Source organism: Lepidochelys kempii, chromosome 4, assembly GCF_965140285.1.
Source record: "Lepidochelys kempii isolate rLepKem1 chromosome 4, rLepKem1.hap1, whole genome shotgun sequence".
NCBI classification, from domain to species: domain Eukaryota; kingdom Metazoa; phylum Chordata; order Testudines; family Cheloniidae; genus Lepidochelys; species Lepidochelys kempii.
The window spans coordinates 26,790,832-26,808,702 of record NC_136383.1 but is presented as its reverse complement, the minus strand read 5'-3'; the positions used below and the strand labels follow the sequence as shown (position 1 = coordinate 26,808,702).

At 42.2% G+C, this 17,871-nt stretch overlaps 2 protein-coding genes across 6 annotated transcripts in view; one reads left to right on the top strand and one right to left on the bottom strand.

The window, feature by feature from the left end:
- Positions 1 to 4,995: 4,995 nt before the first annotated feature.
- Positions 4,996 to 17,871, top strand: part of LAMTOR3 (late endosomal/lysosomal adaptor, MAPK and MTOR activator 3) — a 62,888-nt gene continuing 50,012 nt past the window's right edge. For 2 of the 5 annotated variants that reach the window (XM_073340789.2, XM_073340788.2), the window contains exons 1-6: positions 5,058 to 5,165; positions 7,780 to 7,836; positions 8,746 to 8,780; positions 9,640 to 9,698; positions 10,676 to 10,809; positions 12,074 to 12,137. In XM_073340789.2, coding sequence (XP_073196890.1) covers positions 7,828 to 7,836; positions 8,746 to 8,780; positions 9,640 to 9,698; positions 10,676 to 10,809; positions 12,074 to 12,137 — 301 coding nt within the window. In that variant the 5' untranslated portion in view covers positions 5,058 to 5,165; positions 7,780 to 7,827. Of the gene's footprint in view, positions 5,021 to 5,057; positions 5,166 to 6,194; positions 6,859 to 7,779; positions 7,837 to 8,745; positions 8,781 to 9,639; positions 9,699 to 10,675; positions 10,810 to 12,073; positions 12,138 to 13,290; positions 13,530 to 17,871 lie in introns of those variants that run through there. The other 3 variants (XM_073340787.2, XM_073340785.1, XM_073340786.2) reach the window with 3 other exon arrangements.
- DAPP1 (dual adaptor of phosphotyrosine and 3-phosphoinositides 1) overlaps positions 15,869 to 17,871 on the bottom strand; it is a 45,634-nt gene continuing 43,631 nt past the window's right edge. The window contains exon 9 of the mRNA XM_073340783.2: positions 15,869 to 17,117. Within this exon, the coding sequence (XP_073196884.2) occupies positions 17,067 to 17,117 (51 nt within the window). The 3' untranslated portion in view covers positions 15,869 to 17,066. The remainder of the gene's footprint in view (positions 17,118 to 17,871) is intronic.

Below are 17,871 nucleotides of genomic sequence, written 5' to 3'. Positions count from 1 at the left end.
TTTTGAGAGTTCTGGTGTCACTGATCTTTAAATGCTTTTTTTCCCTGCCACCTCCACCCCCTCAGTATGTGGGTAAGAATTCCCATTACAGCAAGGGTGGGCAAACTTTTTGGCCCAAGGACCACATCTGGGTATGGAAATTGTATGGCAGACCATGAATGCTCATGAAATTGGGGGTGGAGTGCAGGAGGGGGTGAGGGCTCCGGCTGGGGATGCAGGCCAGAAATGAGGAGTTCAGGGTGTGGGATTGGGCTCCGGGCTGGGGTAGGGCGTTGGAGTGTAGGGGTGTGTGTGTGAGGGCTCCGGCTGGGAGTGCAGGCTCTGGGGTGAGGCTAGGGATGAGGGGTTGGGGGTGCAGGAGGGTGCTCCAGGCTGGGGTTCAGAGGGCGGGAGGGGGATCAGGTGCTGAGTGGTACTTACCTCAAGCAGCTACCAAAAGCAGTGGCATGTCCCCACTCCAGCTCCTATTCGGAAGCGCTGCCAGGTGGCTCTGCATGCTGCCCTTTCCACAGGCACCACCCCTGCAGCTCCCATTGGCTGTGGTTCTTGGCCAATGGGAGCTGCGGGGGCAGTATGTGGAGCCTCTTGGCTGCCCCTACACGGTAGGAGCCAGAGCGGGGACATGCCACTGCTTCTGGGAGGTGCGCGGAGCGAGACAAGCCCCAGACTCCGCTCCCTGGCGGGAGCGTGAGAGCCAGATTAAAACGTCTGGAGGTCCGGCTGCGGCCCCTGGGCTGTATTTTGTCCACCCTGCATTACAGGGTCCATTTTTAGAAAATTATACCCTTTTGCTCTGCTCAGCAATCTGAAATCTGACAAGGTAAAAAGCATTTCTCAATGTGAATAAACTGAAATGTGGTTGGAAATGGCTTACATTTGAAATAACATTTCTGAACTTGCTGCTGGTATTGGCTGTTTTCCTCAGTTGTGACTGATATTTTACAAGTGTATGTTGGAGAATATAAAGTCCCTCACCTGCTTTAAAAATCTGAAGGAATTCTAAATGCTTGTTCTTCAGACTTTTAAAAAAACAGTGCGCGAGAGGTTATACAGTCTTTGCAAGTCATGTTCAAGACACCTAATAAATTTAATGGAAGGCTTGCAAAAGAAATCCGGTGAAATGAAGGTAGTATCTTAACAAAGAAGATCTTATTTTATTTTGTCTAATTTGAAAGCATTTTCAAGATTTAAAGGTTAAGTTTTAAAAAAAGACTTGTCTGATTTATAATATCTAATGTAATATTAGACATATCAAAATAAAATTTATTTTCAGTGTGAAAATGTGCAAAAATCTTACTTTTTTTTACATGTTAAAGAAAACCCCAGGTTGACTAGTCATTCTAGTTCTGTTTTAAATTCAGTGGCTTGCATTTAAAAGGAACAGCTATTTCATTGTATGCTCAGCTCATGTAGATACTGAGAACTAAGACTAGGAACATACTTTATCTTATAAAATCAGTTATTCCTTTTTAAGGCAAAGTGTTCTAGCTACTAAAATGTTGTCTAATCTTAAATTATTCTTAAATATTTTGAAAATACTGCTGAATTGTTTTATAAATTGACTTTTCGACACAGCCATTAATTACCAAAAAAAAGACTGCCTTCTTGCAGTAAACTATTTTTCATTTCCGCTGGGAAAAACTACTACTAATCATAAACAATATTCTGGCGCAACAAACTCCCTTTAACAAATGATTTAGAAGGTGAAAGTAGCAATATCCTACAGTCTATTAGTCTGTGGTTATTTTAAATGTAGTTGAGACATTGGGTGACAGTGATACATACAAACATTAAGAGCTCTGGACTTTGGCAGACCTGAAACAGGTTCTGTGATTTATATCTGCAACCCTAAGCTACTCACTTAAAGTGAAATCCATGCCCCACACTGCAGTCATTGGCAAAACCCCTATTGATTTTAATGGGGCCAAGATTACACCGTTAATCCTGCTCACAATTCTTTGGGTTTATGTATTTGTTACACATGTATCTGAAATCTTATGTCCATTTTTAATATTAATCTACTATGGTTATATACATATGATGACTTTTTAAGGAACAAAATTCCTCTTCAAATTGAAAAGAAATTGAGTAGCAGAATTACAGGACATACACACACCTCTGGGTGTGAAGGTGGGAATCTGCCTCATCCCTTACAATGTATTAAAGCCAGGTGGAGATCTAATATAATTGTAGGTCTACAGCTTATATAATTAGATGGCACATAAACTGCCTTATATAAAAAATGAGTAAACTGCAGTGTTAAAGGAAATAAGCTAGTCAGAAAAGTGGTGTAAAACTAAAATTCTTCATTTTGGGGGAGATTTTTTCAAAAGATGACTAGACATTTCATTCCTGGGAAGGAGCATATAAACAGCAAAAGTCTAAACTTGTCAAAATTGGCATACTTGAACACACACCCCATTTGGATAATCTGCCTTCTAGAACTAAAAGAAGAAAATTATTTTTAAATCTTGGAGAGAAATTCCTAAAATGATACTAAATGTCCACTCTTGTCCTGTTTAATTATATAAAAATCATCAAGTACAGCATTTAACTTCACTCTAATCACTGTTTTTAAAAATACAGCAATGTGACTTACTAGAACAAATGCTGCTGACCTCCTCTACATATACATAATGGCAAACACAGCAGGTGAGCCTCTGTCACTAATTTTTACTGAACTATATAATATCTTTAAAAAACTGCAACTTAGTTGCTCAGTTCCACTGCAGGTGGAAACCCCTCCAACAGGAAAAATGGATAAGACATTTGAAAATTGCCCTTTGAATGGCAACTGGCCTGTCACATCCTTCTGTTAGAGAATGTGAACATGATTTGGGATTGCCAGTTATTTTGCTGTTAAAGCTCTATTTTTTTCATGTTAGATATAAAATTTAGCATAGGTGACAGATTCGCATATAGTGTAATTCTAGCTGCATTCCAACATAAAAGCTTAAACAATTCATTCTCTTTGTTCTTTATCTCTTTTGTTCCTGAATTGATCGGTATCTCCCCTCAAGCGTCACCCATTTGCTAGGCACCACTAAATATGTGTATTTGGCAGAATGTTCTTCCCTCTTTAGAATTTATTATGAGAAGAGATTGCCAAGATTTATCCCTAGTTAAACTGAATAGTTGTTGATACAAACCCTTCTTAATGGTTAAGACAACTCTTTGCATTATAAGAAAAGGAGGACTTGTGGCACCTTAGAGACGAACAAATTTATTTGAGCATAAGCTTTCGTGAGCTACAGCTCACTTCATCAGATGCACATGCACATGCATCCGATGAAGTGAGCTGTAGCTCACGAAAGCTTATGCTCAAATAAATTTGTTCATCTTTAAGGTGCTACACGTCCTCCTTTTCTTTTTGCGAATACAGACTAACACGGCTGCTACTCTGAAACCTTTGCATTATAGTGTGTGAACACATGATTTACATTGATGTAACACCTTTCACCCAGAAGGTCCCAAAGTATTTACAAAATATGTTATACGTTGGGCAAGTGAGATCACTTTGCCAATCTGTAACAAGATAATTCTCACATCAAATTTTGGAACTGTTCAACAGCGTACAGCAACAGTATACCATAATTTAGGACATGAAGTGACGATTATGTCACATGAAACCACTAGTGAAATTATAGCTGGGGTGCACATAACATGAATTAGGCCAGGAATACAGGGTAATGCCCTCAACTCTTAAGAAACATACATGACCTTAAATAAGTAGCAGGACTTCCGTTTTGCATTTCTTGCACAAGCCAGGATCTTCAGCAGCACATTTCCATCTTTCTGGGAAGAGAGTGACCTGCCATGTTACCACACCATTTTATGCAGCATCCTTTTCCTTCGAGGCCATTTGAGCACTGATTCAGCCCAACTATCTAGATTTATGAGAGCTGATCTGCTGGGTAGGATGTGCTTGTTCTTCTTAAGTCATTCTAACATGTATGGTGTAAATATACATAATTTATCCTGTATAACAATTAATTATGCGGAACATCATTTGCATAGATGCACAGGACTGCACCTCTGATTCATCCAGATCTTCAGCGTGCTGAGAGGAGATCCCCTTCCATTTCCACTGGCTGGTGTCTCAACTGTAAACCAGCTACCTAACTCTCAAAAGTCAGAAACCTTGGAAGAGCTGGGCTGCCCTAGCAGGAATGAAGGCAAACCACCTGCAAAGGAGGGGATTATTATATTTTTAAGATGACCTGTCATCACTTTACTCCACAGCTGAAAGGAACTTCAGAGGAAATGCAAATAATCTCTGAACTACCTTAGTCCCTGAAATGTCAAATGCTCTGAGATTCCACCTTGCAAACTACTGCATCTGCTATCATCTGTTACATCTTCCTATTATTACACTGTTGTTTGCAGCGACGTGGTAGCCCTAACGGCCCCAAGATACCAGAGGGACGAGGTGGGTGGAATATGCTGGTCTCTTCCACCAACCGCCGTTGGTGCAATAAAAGGTATTACCTCACCCAGCTTGTCTCCCTATTATTACAAACGGAAGTAACTGCTCCATCAGGCCGGTGTCACTAGGAGAAGGGCTGCCCCTGAACTGCATCGTGCATTAGGGTCTTTAATTGTGTGTGTGTGTTTCAGGGCTACTAAGCGTTACAAGGGGTGGTGGGGTGCGCACTGAACCCCCCCCCCCGAACAATGGGGTGAGGGCAGGCGGCTCACTGAGCCCCCTCGCCGCCCAGCACCCCGCCTCTGTGCCCGCGGGCAGGCGCCCCGAGAGCACCAGCTCCACAACAGGGCGCGCGGCCCCGGGCGCGACCGCGAGCCCCTCCTCTCCCCGCGGGCTCCCGACGCCCAGCGCCGTCACGTGACCTCACATTTGCTTTGGGGCCGAAGGAGGCAGAGACGCCGCCGTGGCTTCGCCCTTCGCTTGTCCCCTCCCGCTTCCAGTAGCGCAGCCCTTTCGCGGCGCTCACTGAGCAGGCGCAGACGGGTGGGCATGCTCATGAGCTGGCAGCGAGACAGATCTGACGCTACACCGGAAGTGAGGACGGGGCGGGGGAGGCGGCAGCGATCGTTTCTTGGGTGGGGAGTCATGTGATCGAGGGTGGCAGGGGAAGCGGCTGCTGTCAGCTGGGGTGTTTCTGTGAGGAATTCCGGCAGAAGCGGGCGGCCTGTTGGACCCTGGGGTAAGGGAAGGGGGCGGGGGGAGTTCGGCTTTCGGGGGAGGGTGGACTCCCCCTCCCCCGCCCCCCCAAGCAGAGGTTGTGTGTTGTGGTAATTGTTATTATAGGGCCTACTATATTAACAACCCCCCACCCCGTGCTGCGGGGAGTGGAGCGGGAGGGGTCCTGCGACCGGCCTCCACTCCGGCCCCGAACCCTCCGCCCGGGGGCTGGGGGACTCGGAGCTCCGCAAGCCCCAGCGCCTTGGCAGGGCTGATGGGACCGTTTGGGGGGGTGCTGAGAGCCACAGAACCAGGCTGTGACCCCTGGGCAGGATGGAAACCGCTACAAGTCCGGGGGGGCGGCCGCGCCCCGAGTTCCAGCTCCCACCCGCCTGGGGCCAGGGAGCAGCCGAGCCTGTTCTCGGCCGCCCCGTGCACAGCTGCGGGAGCCCTGTGGCCTGTCAGGTGCCAGGGCACATCCCAAGGACGGGCCGGGGTTCTCGGCTGACCTGCCTTAGGAGCAGGTGCAATCTGCTCCCCTGCCGGCTGGCTTCCCTCCTGGAGTCAGGGAAAGGCGGGATTTGAGCGACACCCTCCACCCCTGCAGCAGCAAGGGAGCTTAGACCAGCCGGGACAGGTGTTTGTCCAGCCTGTTCTGAAAACCTGCCCTGGGGGATTCCACAGCCTCCCTTGGAAAGCTGGCCCAGTTCTCAGCTATCCTGATCGCTGGGACCTTAGAGACTAACCAATTTATTTGAGCATGAGCTTTCGTGAGCTACAGCTCACTTCATCGGATGCATACCGTGGAAACTGCAGCAGACTTTATATATACACAGAGAATATGAAACAATGCCTCCTCCCACCCCACTGTCCTGCTGGCCCACCTGATGATCACTTTAGATAAGCTATTACCAGCAGGACAGTGGGGTGGGAGGAGGTATTGTTTCATATTCTCTGTGTATATATAAAGTCTGCTGCAGTTTCCACGGTATGCATCCGATGAAGTGAGCTGTAGCTCACGAAAGCTCATGCTCAAATAAATTGGTTAGTCTCTAAGGTGCCACAAGTACTCCTTTTCTTTTTGCGAATACAGACTAACACGGCTGTTTCTCTGAAACTTATCGCTAGGACGTTTTTCCTAGTATTTCACCTAAATCTCACTTGCTGCAGATTAGGCCCATTACTTCTTATCCTACTCTTAATTAGACACAGAGAACAAGTGATCCCTCACCTTCTAACAGCCTTTTCCATATCCAATGATTGTTAGCTTCCCCCACTCAGTCTCTTCAGACTAAAGATCCCCAGTGTTTTTAACCTTTTCTCATAGATCAGGTTTTTTAACCCTTCTGTCGTTTTTGTTGCTCTTCTTTGGACTCTCTCCATTTTGTTCACATATTTCCTAAAATGTGGTACCCAAAACTGGACCCAGTACTCCAGCGGAGGCCTCACCAGTGCAGAGTAGACTGAGCCAGTTACCACCCCAGTCTTGCGTCTAATGCTGACAGCAGTCTACACTAATTGAAACTGCCTTTGGAAGTTAATCCATGCAGAGGGTGTTTCCAGGGGGAAGGTGACAAAGACACAGATGTCTGACTGCCTTCATGACCAAAGAAACAGGGTACCTAGGCAATTGAAGAGTCAGTGGGCAGGGTTTGCAACACTAACACTCCTGCTGCCTGGACATCCAGAAACAAACACAGATTTCGGATGGCAAGGTAACAAACCACTGGGAGAACTCAATCCAAGGCACAGACAGTGCTTTCAGTTACTTCCTCTGCTGTGCTGGTATTACATCTCTCTTATCTGGATTGAGTTAAAGCTGACTGACTCATGTGGTTCAGTGATTATAGCAGAGGCTTGAAAGAGGTAGCTCTCAGAAAATATCTAGACTAACTGCTGCCTCGTGTTAGCCCATTGAAACATACAAACTTGCTGGCAGAGTGGCTGTCAGGCAGTTTTATTGTGGAGAGTATCCAGGAATAACATGTGTACCTACCTTCACCTTACACTCATTCCTCTCTTTAGCGCCCCATCAGCGAGGCCAGGTCTACACTACAAACTTACATCGGTATAACTACGTTGCTCAAGGGTGTGAAAAATCCACATTCCTGAGCGATACAGTTATACCAACCTAACCCTGGGTGTAGATAGTGCTGTGTCAAGAGCTTCTCCTGCCGACATAGCTGCTACCACTTCTCGCGGAGGTGGATGAGCTACGCGGACAGTAGAAGCACTACACCAGGACAGATCTACACAAGCACTACACCAAGTGTAGATCTGCCCTGAGACTCCCTCTACACAGTTTATGCAGCTTTTGACCAATGTTTCTTCCTGAGATGGGTGGGACAGTTGCAACAGGGCTGCTTGTGGGGGAAGGGCCTCTGGGGAAGGGCTTGTGTGTAGCTTGTGGTAGGTCAGTTTCTTTTAAGAGCAGTTTAATGCCAATAATTCACTCTGTTGGGCAGGGTAGCATGAGCATTCTCCTCTTCACATTGGCACCAGAAGGAGCTGTGGGATGCTGGAAATTAATAGGGATACTTCTCCCTCCTTAATTTTGTGTGAGAGTAAGCAAAAGAGAGAGGGGGGGAGGTCATAAAAGCTTAGGTGCATGACTAATGTTGACTCTTATTTTTCAGGAACTTTGACAGTACATCTGATTATTTTTTTCCCAAAAGTTTCTAAATATGGCTGACGTAAGTATTTTGAAAAATATTTTCAAACAGAAATGTGTATTTCTTTGTAATTATATGGTTTTGTTTGTTTGTTTTGGGAGGTTTTGTTTCACTATTTGTGAAAGCTACCAAACAGGAAGAAACTATAGGCCCTGTCCCAAAAAGTTTACAGCCCCAATCCTGTAAACTGATCCATATGGACACACCCTTATGAAGCCTCAATCAGTTCGGTGGGAATACTGCTGTCAGTAAAGTTATGCACGAGCAAAAGTATTTGCAGGACTAAGGCCTTAGACTATAAATACTTGGAAAGGAGAAGAGGCCTGGCTTGATTGAGAATGACCTGATTATGCAAAAGGAGAGAGAATCTGCTCTTTGTTCAGTAACTTGTGACGTGGTGATATTTGGAAGACACTAAAACAAAGTTCACGTGTGTCTGGGATATGCATTTGTGGCAGCGATTGTGTTAAAATGTTCAAGCGCTATGTATTTAATGTGTTAACGTGAAACATTATATTTAAAACACTTGGGGAGGAAGAGAAATACAACAATATACTTGCTGCCACTTCACTAAATGTATTGGATGCATTTTGGTTAGTTAACAAATACCTGTATGTACATTTTCAGAGCCACTGAAATGAGGGACAGAAGTAAAGGAACAAGTAATACAAGTACTATACATATGCAAATTCTGAAACTCGGACTGTTTTTGTCTACAAGCACTGAAGGGGGGCAGGGAGGGAGTTGGTCAGAGTTATAATTCAAAATACTCCACACAATGCAATTTAAAAGAAGTGTTTTGTGGTAGAATGGAATAGGAATTTTTTAAATGACATGAATAGTTTCTACTGGGATAAAATTGTGAAAGTTTCATACATATTATTATTTTGAAAAATAAAGCCTATGTCATCCTCTTATTTTTCTTTATAGGAGCTGAAAAGGTTTCTGTACAAAAAATTACCAAGGTAACATCGCTATCACGCTACAGTGAAGTGTTCACTTTGCACTCTGTGCTGCTTCGCAATTAATGTATGTTAATATTTACCTGGATTTTAGTAGGCTCTACTGAAAGTAATCCAACAGACTGTCCATACTGTCTGAACACTTTTTTAAAAGAATCTATTACGTTTTACACTGTAGGTTCCTATACTCTGAATAATATTTATTTGGCTGCAAAAACCTATCTTTTGGTAACCCAGTTTAATATTAAAGAGACACTTATCTTGAAAATTATTCAACACTATTATTTCTGAATGAGTTAAAAGTCAGTTCAGGTGGAAATAACTTAAACCTTTCCATCTGTCCACCCCAAAAGAAGTACAGTACTCTTCATTTTAAGGGAATAGTGTGTTTCTTTAAAAAAAAAAAAAAAAGCTTCTGTTCCTGGAATAATTCTTCTCGAATTCAAACAACACTTTGTAGTGGCTTTTTGAGGACTTGGTTCATCTTGGTAACTTACAGTTTCTGGTAACTGCAAGTAGCTAGGCTAGGCCAGTCATTAGCAGCACTAAATAGTCATGCCCTGGGACTGTGTGCAAATACAGTGACACCTGCACTAAGGACTACTTCCAATAGCAGTCCCCTTACTTAAGCTGAAGGACCTCCACGATTTCCAATTCCAATTCTGTTTCTAGTACAAGTCTATCCTTGGTCCGTTGGATGGTCGCATAACAAAAGCTAGTTTAATGGTGGGCACTCCTTGCACTATCACATCTCTCCTTGCTACTTCGGTTTTCACGTTGGTACGTATTTGCTGAATAAAAATGAATCTCGCTGCCAACATTTAAACATGGTAAAAACAACAGTTTTATTTTTTTTCTCTAGTGTTGAAGGTCTTCATGCTATTTTAGTGTCAGACAGAGATGGTGTGCCTGTTATCAAAGGTAAATCATAACATCTGATTGTACATCTACTGTATAATAATTTACATCTTTAACTGAAAGACAAAAAGTGGCTTCCTATTGAAGAGAGGGCTCTTCCTCCTGTCTGGCTTTTAGTTTACTGTAAATATTGGAGGTTGATCTAAGCATTAAGTCAGACATGCTCAAATTTGGGACATTTTAACAAGAGAAATTATCTCTTAAAGGGAGCCTCTATCTAGCTACATGCAGTGTGTTTAAAACCATAGTCTGTAGGCACCTTACCATGTCATCAGTGAAAAGAGTTGGAATCATGTAAGGAGTTTATATCTTAAAGCTGCTTTCAGATTGGTAGACAACACCAGGATTGGTTGAACAGAAGTCTTCCCCTAAGACTGATATGCCCAAATGCTACCCACGGATAGATGCATCCAACGGCTCGGATGTAATTCTGAATTTGTTTGCATTGGGGTTGTGTTATCCTTCCCTTACTTTCCAGTAGTAGTATGAGACATCTAGTGCAACAGGCACAATGGTGTAAGTTAAGACTGTAAAGATTCGGGCATCTGCAGATGGTTTTTATGTCCCATCTCATTTAATGATGCTCAGTAGGAGTGGCATGTATGTGTGAATCTGAAGGCAGAGAGATGGCGTAAGCATGATACGGGTGCAGTGCAAATGGGTCTGGCGTGCTACTGCAGGTGACGCAATAAAACAAAACAGCATCCGCACAGATCATGGCGCAACAAACAAGCATGTAGAAAATAAGCCATCCTCAGAACATTAGGAAAGCTGGCTGCTGAAGTGGTGATAAAGATATACAGAGTAAAACATTTACATGCATCTTCCAAAGCACATCAAGAGGCATTCGTTATTGAGGGAAGGTGGGAAGCAGGGAGGGGCGGTTTGATATGTATGAGATCTGATCTAGTTTACTGTTGCCTCATATGCAGGGTGCCTGACCCATATCAAATAGGAATGTGAAATATGTTTTGTTCCAGTTGCCAATGATAATGCTCCAGAGCATGCGCTTAGACCTGGTTTCTTGTCCACCTTTGCACTTGCAACAGACCAGGGCAGCAAACTCGGGCTTTCAAAAAACAAGAGTATCATCTGTTACTACAACACATACCAGGTAAGGGTCTGTTGGCCAGAGCTAGTCCTCTGTGACTTTTGTTTTTAAACCATGCTGGCTTTCCACTGGGGATTGATTATATTTAAATGTGTATTTTATTTTCTAAAATATGTAAGAGCTGGTTATGCCGAATTTTTGCAATATTCATTGAAATTAGCTTTTGTTTTCCAGCATCAATAATGAGTTACTGGTTCAGGGCAGTACTTGAAGCTCACTGTGTTCTCCAGCTTGTCATAGAATCATAGAATATCAGGGTTGGAAGGGACCTCAGGAGGTCATCTAGTCCAACCCCCTGCTCAAAGCAGGACCAATCCCCAATTTTTGCCCCAGATCCCTAAATGGCCCCCTCAAGGGTTGAACTCACAGCCCTGGGTTTAACAGGCCAATGCTCAAACCACTGAGCTATCCCTCTGGTGGTGCCTGTTGCAAATCTCTAATATCTACCATTCTAAATTTGTGTTTATTGCTGATCATTTAAAAATATTTCTCTTGAAGAACAAAATGCTCATTTATATACATGTGATCAGTGATACTGCTGAACAAGCTGGGGCTTCTGTCCACTTTAAACTGTGTAACCGTTAAATCCTGCTTCAGTAATAGTGTCTGGGCAAGGACATTTACATAAAAGAATTCACAGTTTATAAACTTGGTGGTGTTTTTCATGTGTCTACTGAAATCCATCACCCTTCAACAGATGAGCAGAATTTACAGAAGGGCGTTCGGCTTTTGTCATTTGTTTGCATTAACTGTTTAGACTTGCTGCATTCAGCTTTGTTTGATGGAAAGTAAATGTAAAAAAGTAGCTGTTTGCCCCTGACCTGACAGCATTGGCCTGACATTCTTCTGACCCTACTACTGTATGTTCAGCATTTCTGAATTCTTCATGAATATCTGGGTAATAATATCTCCTTCCCTCGAATAGTTTTTTTTATCATGTAACAAGAGGGAGGAAATAACATACACACTATGCTACAGCTTTTAAAATTGGTTAGATTTCACAATGTGTAACATACCGTACATACCTGTGAGACAGCAATCCCATTTTGTGGCTCTCTCTGCTAGCACCTTTGAACGCTGAATCTTTAAAACCTGTACATAAAACCCAGTCCTTATTCCGATTTCTAATTTAAATTGACGGGACCAGTTGCATGAGTAAGGACTGCAGGATTAGGGAATGAGTATAGCAGATGTCACGCTGTTTTTCTGACAAGCAGCATATTGATTTTTTTTGTTTCTGAGGAACTTTTGTTTTTATGTTTTTAAGGTGGTCCAGTTCAATCGGTTACCTTTGGTAGTAAGTTTCATTGCTAGCAGCAATGCCAACACCGGTACGTTTTCATTATCAGTAATTTCCGAAACTGTTATGACTAGAGTGATATGTTTTCAGTAAGACTTAAAATAATTCATTTGAAAAATATGAGTTCCATCAGCTTAGGTCAGTATTCATTACAAAACTGCATATTAGCTTGTCACCAGCATGGAATCTGATAAAAAGGGTGTCATGATTGATTGGAAAAAAGTGAGTCCCAAAGGGGGCTAATATTTGAAACTTTTGAAAGTAGCAGTTTGGCAAAATTTTCAAAAATGCCTATCATCTTTCTTCGAAGCAATTCATTTTCCTGCCTGTTCTAATAATGCATTACCTTAAACAGGATGTGAACCTCACTTATTTGGAAAATGCACTGGTAATGACCCCACAATACAAACAGTTGACAATCTTTCTTCTCCCTCAGTGCCCACAAAAAGCAAACCAAACATGAAAACAAAAACTAACAAAAGCCTCTACGTTATTCCGTCCTCCTCCAGGCTTCAGTGTCTAGTCTTCACTTTTGTCTGTTCGATGCTAAGGTCTGCAGGGAAAGTACTGTCTTGTCTTATGTCTTGAACAGCTTCATACATTAGTGCTTAATATTTTTTGCTAGTGATGATACAGATGACGTAACAAAGATTCTGCAGGCCAGATTTTGCCCTCTGTTGACCTGTGCAACACCTTGTCTCAAAATTATGCCCTTCAGTTATGCAGGACTCTGAGTTTGACCCTCCAATATGTCCTTCTGGCTCTCTGCTTGTTCCAGAGGAAATCCTCTCTTGTGGCGTCACTCTTCTGACTTTCCAGCGTACACCTTCTCCCAATACTCCCTAGAGCCTGCATGGTGTGGAGGCAATGCTGCAGGTGCCAGAGGAGGACTGTGCTTGCATTGGCCCTCTTCCTGTTTTGGGGACTTCCCTGCCCCGTTTTGCTCTTATTTGATTCTTATTTGCTTCGAAGAGGAAGAGACCAGAGGGCACTTAATTACAGTGGCAATTGCTGGTCGCCGCTGTGACTAGCTCTCATATGCTGCTTCCTTGCAGCATGAGACGCTGAAGTGAAATCAGTTTAGTTTTAATAAACACTTTCATTATTATTGACTACTTTGGAGAGAGGCTTAATGGATACTGTGTGTAGTGTAACTATTTTGTATCTCTTCTTTATTGTTACAGGATTGATCGTCAGCTTAGAGAAGGAGCTTGCTCCCTTGTTTGAAGAGTTGAGGCAGGTTGTAGAGGTTTCTTAACCTGATGATGTCATCAAAGTGCGGCATCTCTTCGCTACCCAGTGGGACATAAAGATTCAATAATTCTCAGCCCACAAAATAACAAATGTTTGAGAGGAAATATCACTTCCCCATATTGTACTCAAAAAGATTAAACTTGTGCATAGTGCTGAATCGGAAATGAGATACTAGTGTGTTGTAGACAGACTCTTTCGCCACGTGTCTTGTGTTGTGCAGTGCTGGAGAGACCACCAAATGGCTCCAGTGGAGCCCTTACTAAGGATCAGGTTTAACAGAGTTGACCAGTATCCACATACTGTCGGTCCAGATAAGTGACCCACAGCTGCCTTGCTGTACAGGGAATGAAGCATTGAGTAGGGTTTCCCTAACTCTGACTAGCCACCACTACATAGTGGGGAAGTAGAATTAATTTTCATTGTCCTGTAATGAATGCTTCATTGCTTGTGCTAGGAAAAAGAGAACATATGCTGGCAGTCCTAGCAGTACAATCAATAACTATCCCATGGTGTTTTTTTTGTGATGCGTTGGTAAAGGAATACTACTAATCTGAATGTGAGCTTCCTTGGTACAGGAGAAGGATGCTGCTATTTCTATATAAGTTACAGCTTCAAGCGTTTTCCTTATTACTGGGTACAAGTACCCAATCGGTGTTGCACTTTCTTGTATTTCTTTTGTACAGTGTAGGTGTGATACCCAGGATTGTCTTTTGTTCTGGTATTTGTGGCTATGTTAGTGGTAACACTTGACCTGCTCATTTATGTTTAGGTTTTCCTAAGTAAATGTCTAAATAAAACAGTATTTTTTAAAAATCTTGTAGCCTGATCCATTTTTATAACTGTCCTAAAATATTGCTGGTAAACGTACTTTTCCATGCAGATAACGGTCTCCCTTGTTGCTTTGTAAATGTACAACAACTTGGAGAATTTATGGGCTAAATAATAACCTGTGTAGATCTCATCTGGGTCTCATCATTTTTGAATTTCTACATTTTTATAAAAACACGCATCATTTGTTGTCAACTGTCTACCTCTAGACGTTAGTTTTCTAGAAGTGAAAACACTTGGGGGCCATATAATGCCTTTTTTTTTAGAGCAAAACTTCAGAGTTTGGTGTGGGATTTCTGATTTAAAATAGATAGCACGGATTTCCCTTGGTAACCGTTACTAAAATTCCACCTCAAGATTGAGGGTGGGCTGTGGGGACACTTTCTGCCTCCAACAGCAACAACAAATCCCATCTTACCAGTTCAACCTTGGATCCCTCAGCCCGCTGCCTCTTCGGTAACCTGAGAAGGAAAAGATTGGCTTTACAGCATATTTCCAAGGTGAACACATTTGGGTTCTAGTCTATGGGATTGTGAATTCTTCAGTTGAAGAATCTTTACAGAGACTGCCTTGCCAGCTGTCTCTTCCACTTAAATCAAGGGGCTCCAGCATGTGCTGATTGTAACTGCCGAAGTATCCCATGCAAGAGGCAGTTTTTCAGATAATCTAGTCCCAAAACATCTGCATTTTTAATACAATAAGGCAAACACTTCAAATTCCATCTAGAAACTAATCAGCCAATGTAGAGTCCTGATCAACCAGTGTAACAGCCTGTCTGTGTGAAGCTCCATTTGAAAAGCAGCAAGCTGTATTCTAACCTGGCTTCAGTTTGCAATTGTTTGTTTGAGCGAGGTAGTGTGTACTACGTCTTGTTTCCAGTATTCTGTAACCGGCCTGTTCCCATGGGAAGAAGCTCTGATCGTGAGATGATTTGACCTCACATAGGATTTTCCATCCATTAGTAGAGAGGCATGACTATTATTAGCTTACCAAGAGGGTTGTACCGGATATTTCTATTGTATTGCAGTTATCTTATTTCTTTGGGAGGAAAACGGAGATGCAAATCATTACTTTATAAAACTTTGTTGCGTATGAACACTATTCTGCTAACTTCCTTGACTGCAGGCATCACAATCTAAGTTTTAAAAGAGTACCTTTTAATAGTATGGTGAAACCGTATTTACTCAAGACATCTTAAAATATTTAGTCTATACAAAATTCGTCCAATACTGTGAACATCTAAGTTAAAACAAAATACTATTCCTGTAATTACAACTCTGAATTCTTCCTCTATCATAATGGAGTCTCTTCTTTTGCCAGGCTTAGCTGCCTCTTCTATGTGAAGAGAGGCAGCTATGGAAAATTAAACTGGTTGGTGTGCTTTTTTTAAAAAATGCCACAGCAGTTTATATGGCAGGAGAACATAACATGGCCTTGTCTAATGTAAAACATTTTTGAGCAGGTACAATTCAAGCTAATTTGATATTTAAAAACAAATTCATGATCCCTTCTTTCTTTGTCCAGAGAGCTGCCAAATGCTTTACAATTGATTTCCAGAATATAACTTGTCTTATCCCCTTGCCCCTGTCCCCTAAAACACACAAACCTAATCAACTAAAATTAATAGCTTCTGCCTGTAAACTCTCAATACTAACCAAGGAAAAGATCATTACAAGCAGATGCGGCTAGCAAAAATGCGTAAAATTTAATGATCATCTTCATGTGGGCAAGTGATGGCCCACCTTGATTATCATACACATTGTAAAGAGACTGGTCACTTTAGATAAGCTATTACCAGCAGGAGAGTGGGCTGGGAGGAGGTATTGTTTCATGGTTTCTGTGTATATAATGTCTTCTGCAGTTTCCACAGTATGCATCCGATGAAGTGAGCTGTAGCTCACGAAAGCTCATGCTCAAATAAATTGGTTAGTCTCTAAGGTGCCACAAGTACTCCTTTTCTTTTTGCAAATACAGACTAATATGGCTGTTACTCTGAAACTAAAAAGCTCTTGGTCCAATGGGGACCAAGGGCTTTGCTGGCTGTACAGCATTCTGTCCTCATTCCCTGGGTGCCTATGGCTACTCCTTCATGGGTGTACTGGGAATGGAGACGCTGGGGTCCAACTGCCCTGAGCCCTTATCACCCCAATGTATAAATAAGGATGCTCTCAATATTGTACATGTCTGTAACATACATTCTATTTAACAGAAAGAGAGCACCAGTCTACACACTTGCAACTACCACTGCCAAAATGTAGAATCAGACCAGACGCTAATATCTTTAATCAAAACCAAATATTATTCATCGCCCACTTTGACACTGACTTTAAAAATATTAAGTTTATATTTTCCATGTAATAGGGACTCACATTAATTACAAAAATACACTCTAGTCAGTTTCACAATGAAAAAAATTCACTCTGGAGACATAATTTTCCTCTAGGATTTAAACCCTTAAAACACAATGCAAAACAAATATTTAAGGTTTCCAGAAAAAAAGCTGATTTCAAATGAGTGGGCTATCCCATGCAGAACAGCTGTTGCTAGTAGTTAGTTATGCATTTATTACAGAAGCTCAATGAAGCTAACTGAGAGTGCTTTACTACGATGCCGAAAGTTTCAAATACTGAACGCTTTTGTGATGCAAAAGTGAACCAAATAGAAACATGCGAGTGGGTAGGGAACCAGCATTGTTAGGATGCAACAGTTTTCACTGATAACACTTCACATTCTGAAAGTGTCCCTCTAACATTAATCTTATATATGCAAGTACATAGATGTACACTGTAGGTAACTCATGTGCTGACACTGCTCTCGTGTGAAGTGACGCTCAATGCTGAAGGCTGACTCTCGCTGACTAAATTATTTAGAGGCATAACTACAGAGGAGAGGTGGCATCACGCTGGTCCTGGTGTTTTCTTATTTGTGACTGAAACAAAAGACAATATTACTTATTCATATATGTGGCGAGTTAAAAAGAAATATCAAAGAAAATAAAAATTGGGCAGAGATAAAATACTAGCTGCTGATTTTTGAGCAAGTTAGATTTATAACATGTTGCCCTGTCTTCTTGTCTCCCACCTGATCTCCCAATGTATGCTGTCTGTGTGGGCCTGTATTATCTACAGTCTAGGTAAAAAATTCCCTTGGGGCACGGACCAGTCTTTCTGTCTTCTGTACAAGACTATGAACACAGAAGGCACTCCAGACAACAGTACTGTAGAATATGCACATACAAAATGCTTAACCAGTTTTGTGTGGGCATCTCTTAATGCAATGATTTTAAACTGTAGATCAAGTCTAGTTAGTCGTCCCTGTTGGGGATTTACAGACATGCAGGGGAATGCCAACAAACAAGATCCTGGGAAAAAACCTAACATGCCCTTCCTGTGTGGCAGATGCACTTTTAAAGGGACTATGCTGTATATATGCCTTAATATCTTATTATTAATCATGTTTATTACAGTATTGCCTAGGGACCAACCAAGAACAGTGAGCCACATTGTACCAGGCACTGCATAAAAAGAATAGTAGACAGGTCCTGCACCAAAGAGTTTACAGTCTAAATAGGCAAGATAGAAAAAGGATAGCAGAGAGATCAATGTGGTGGTGACAAATGTCATGTCATGTACTTACCATTATGGAATGTATACAGGGGTGAAAGTAAAATTGAACTCTTACCG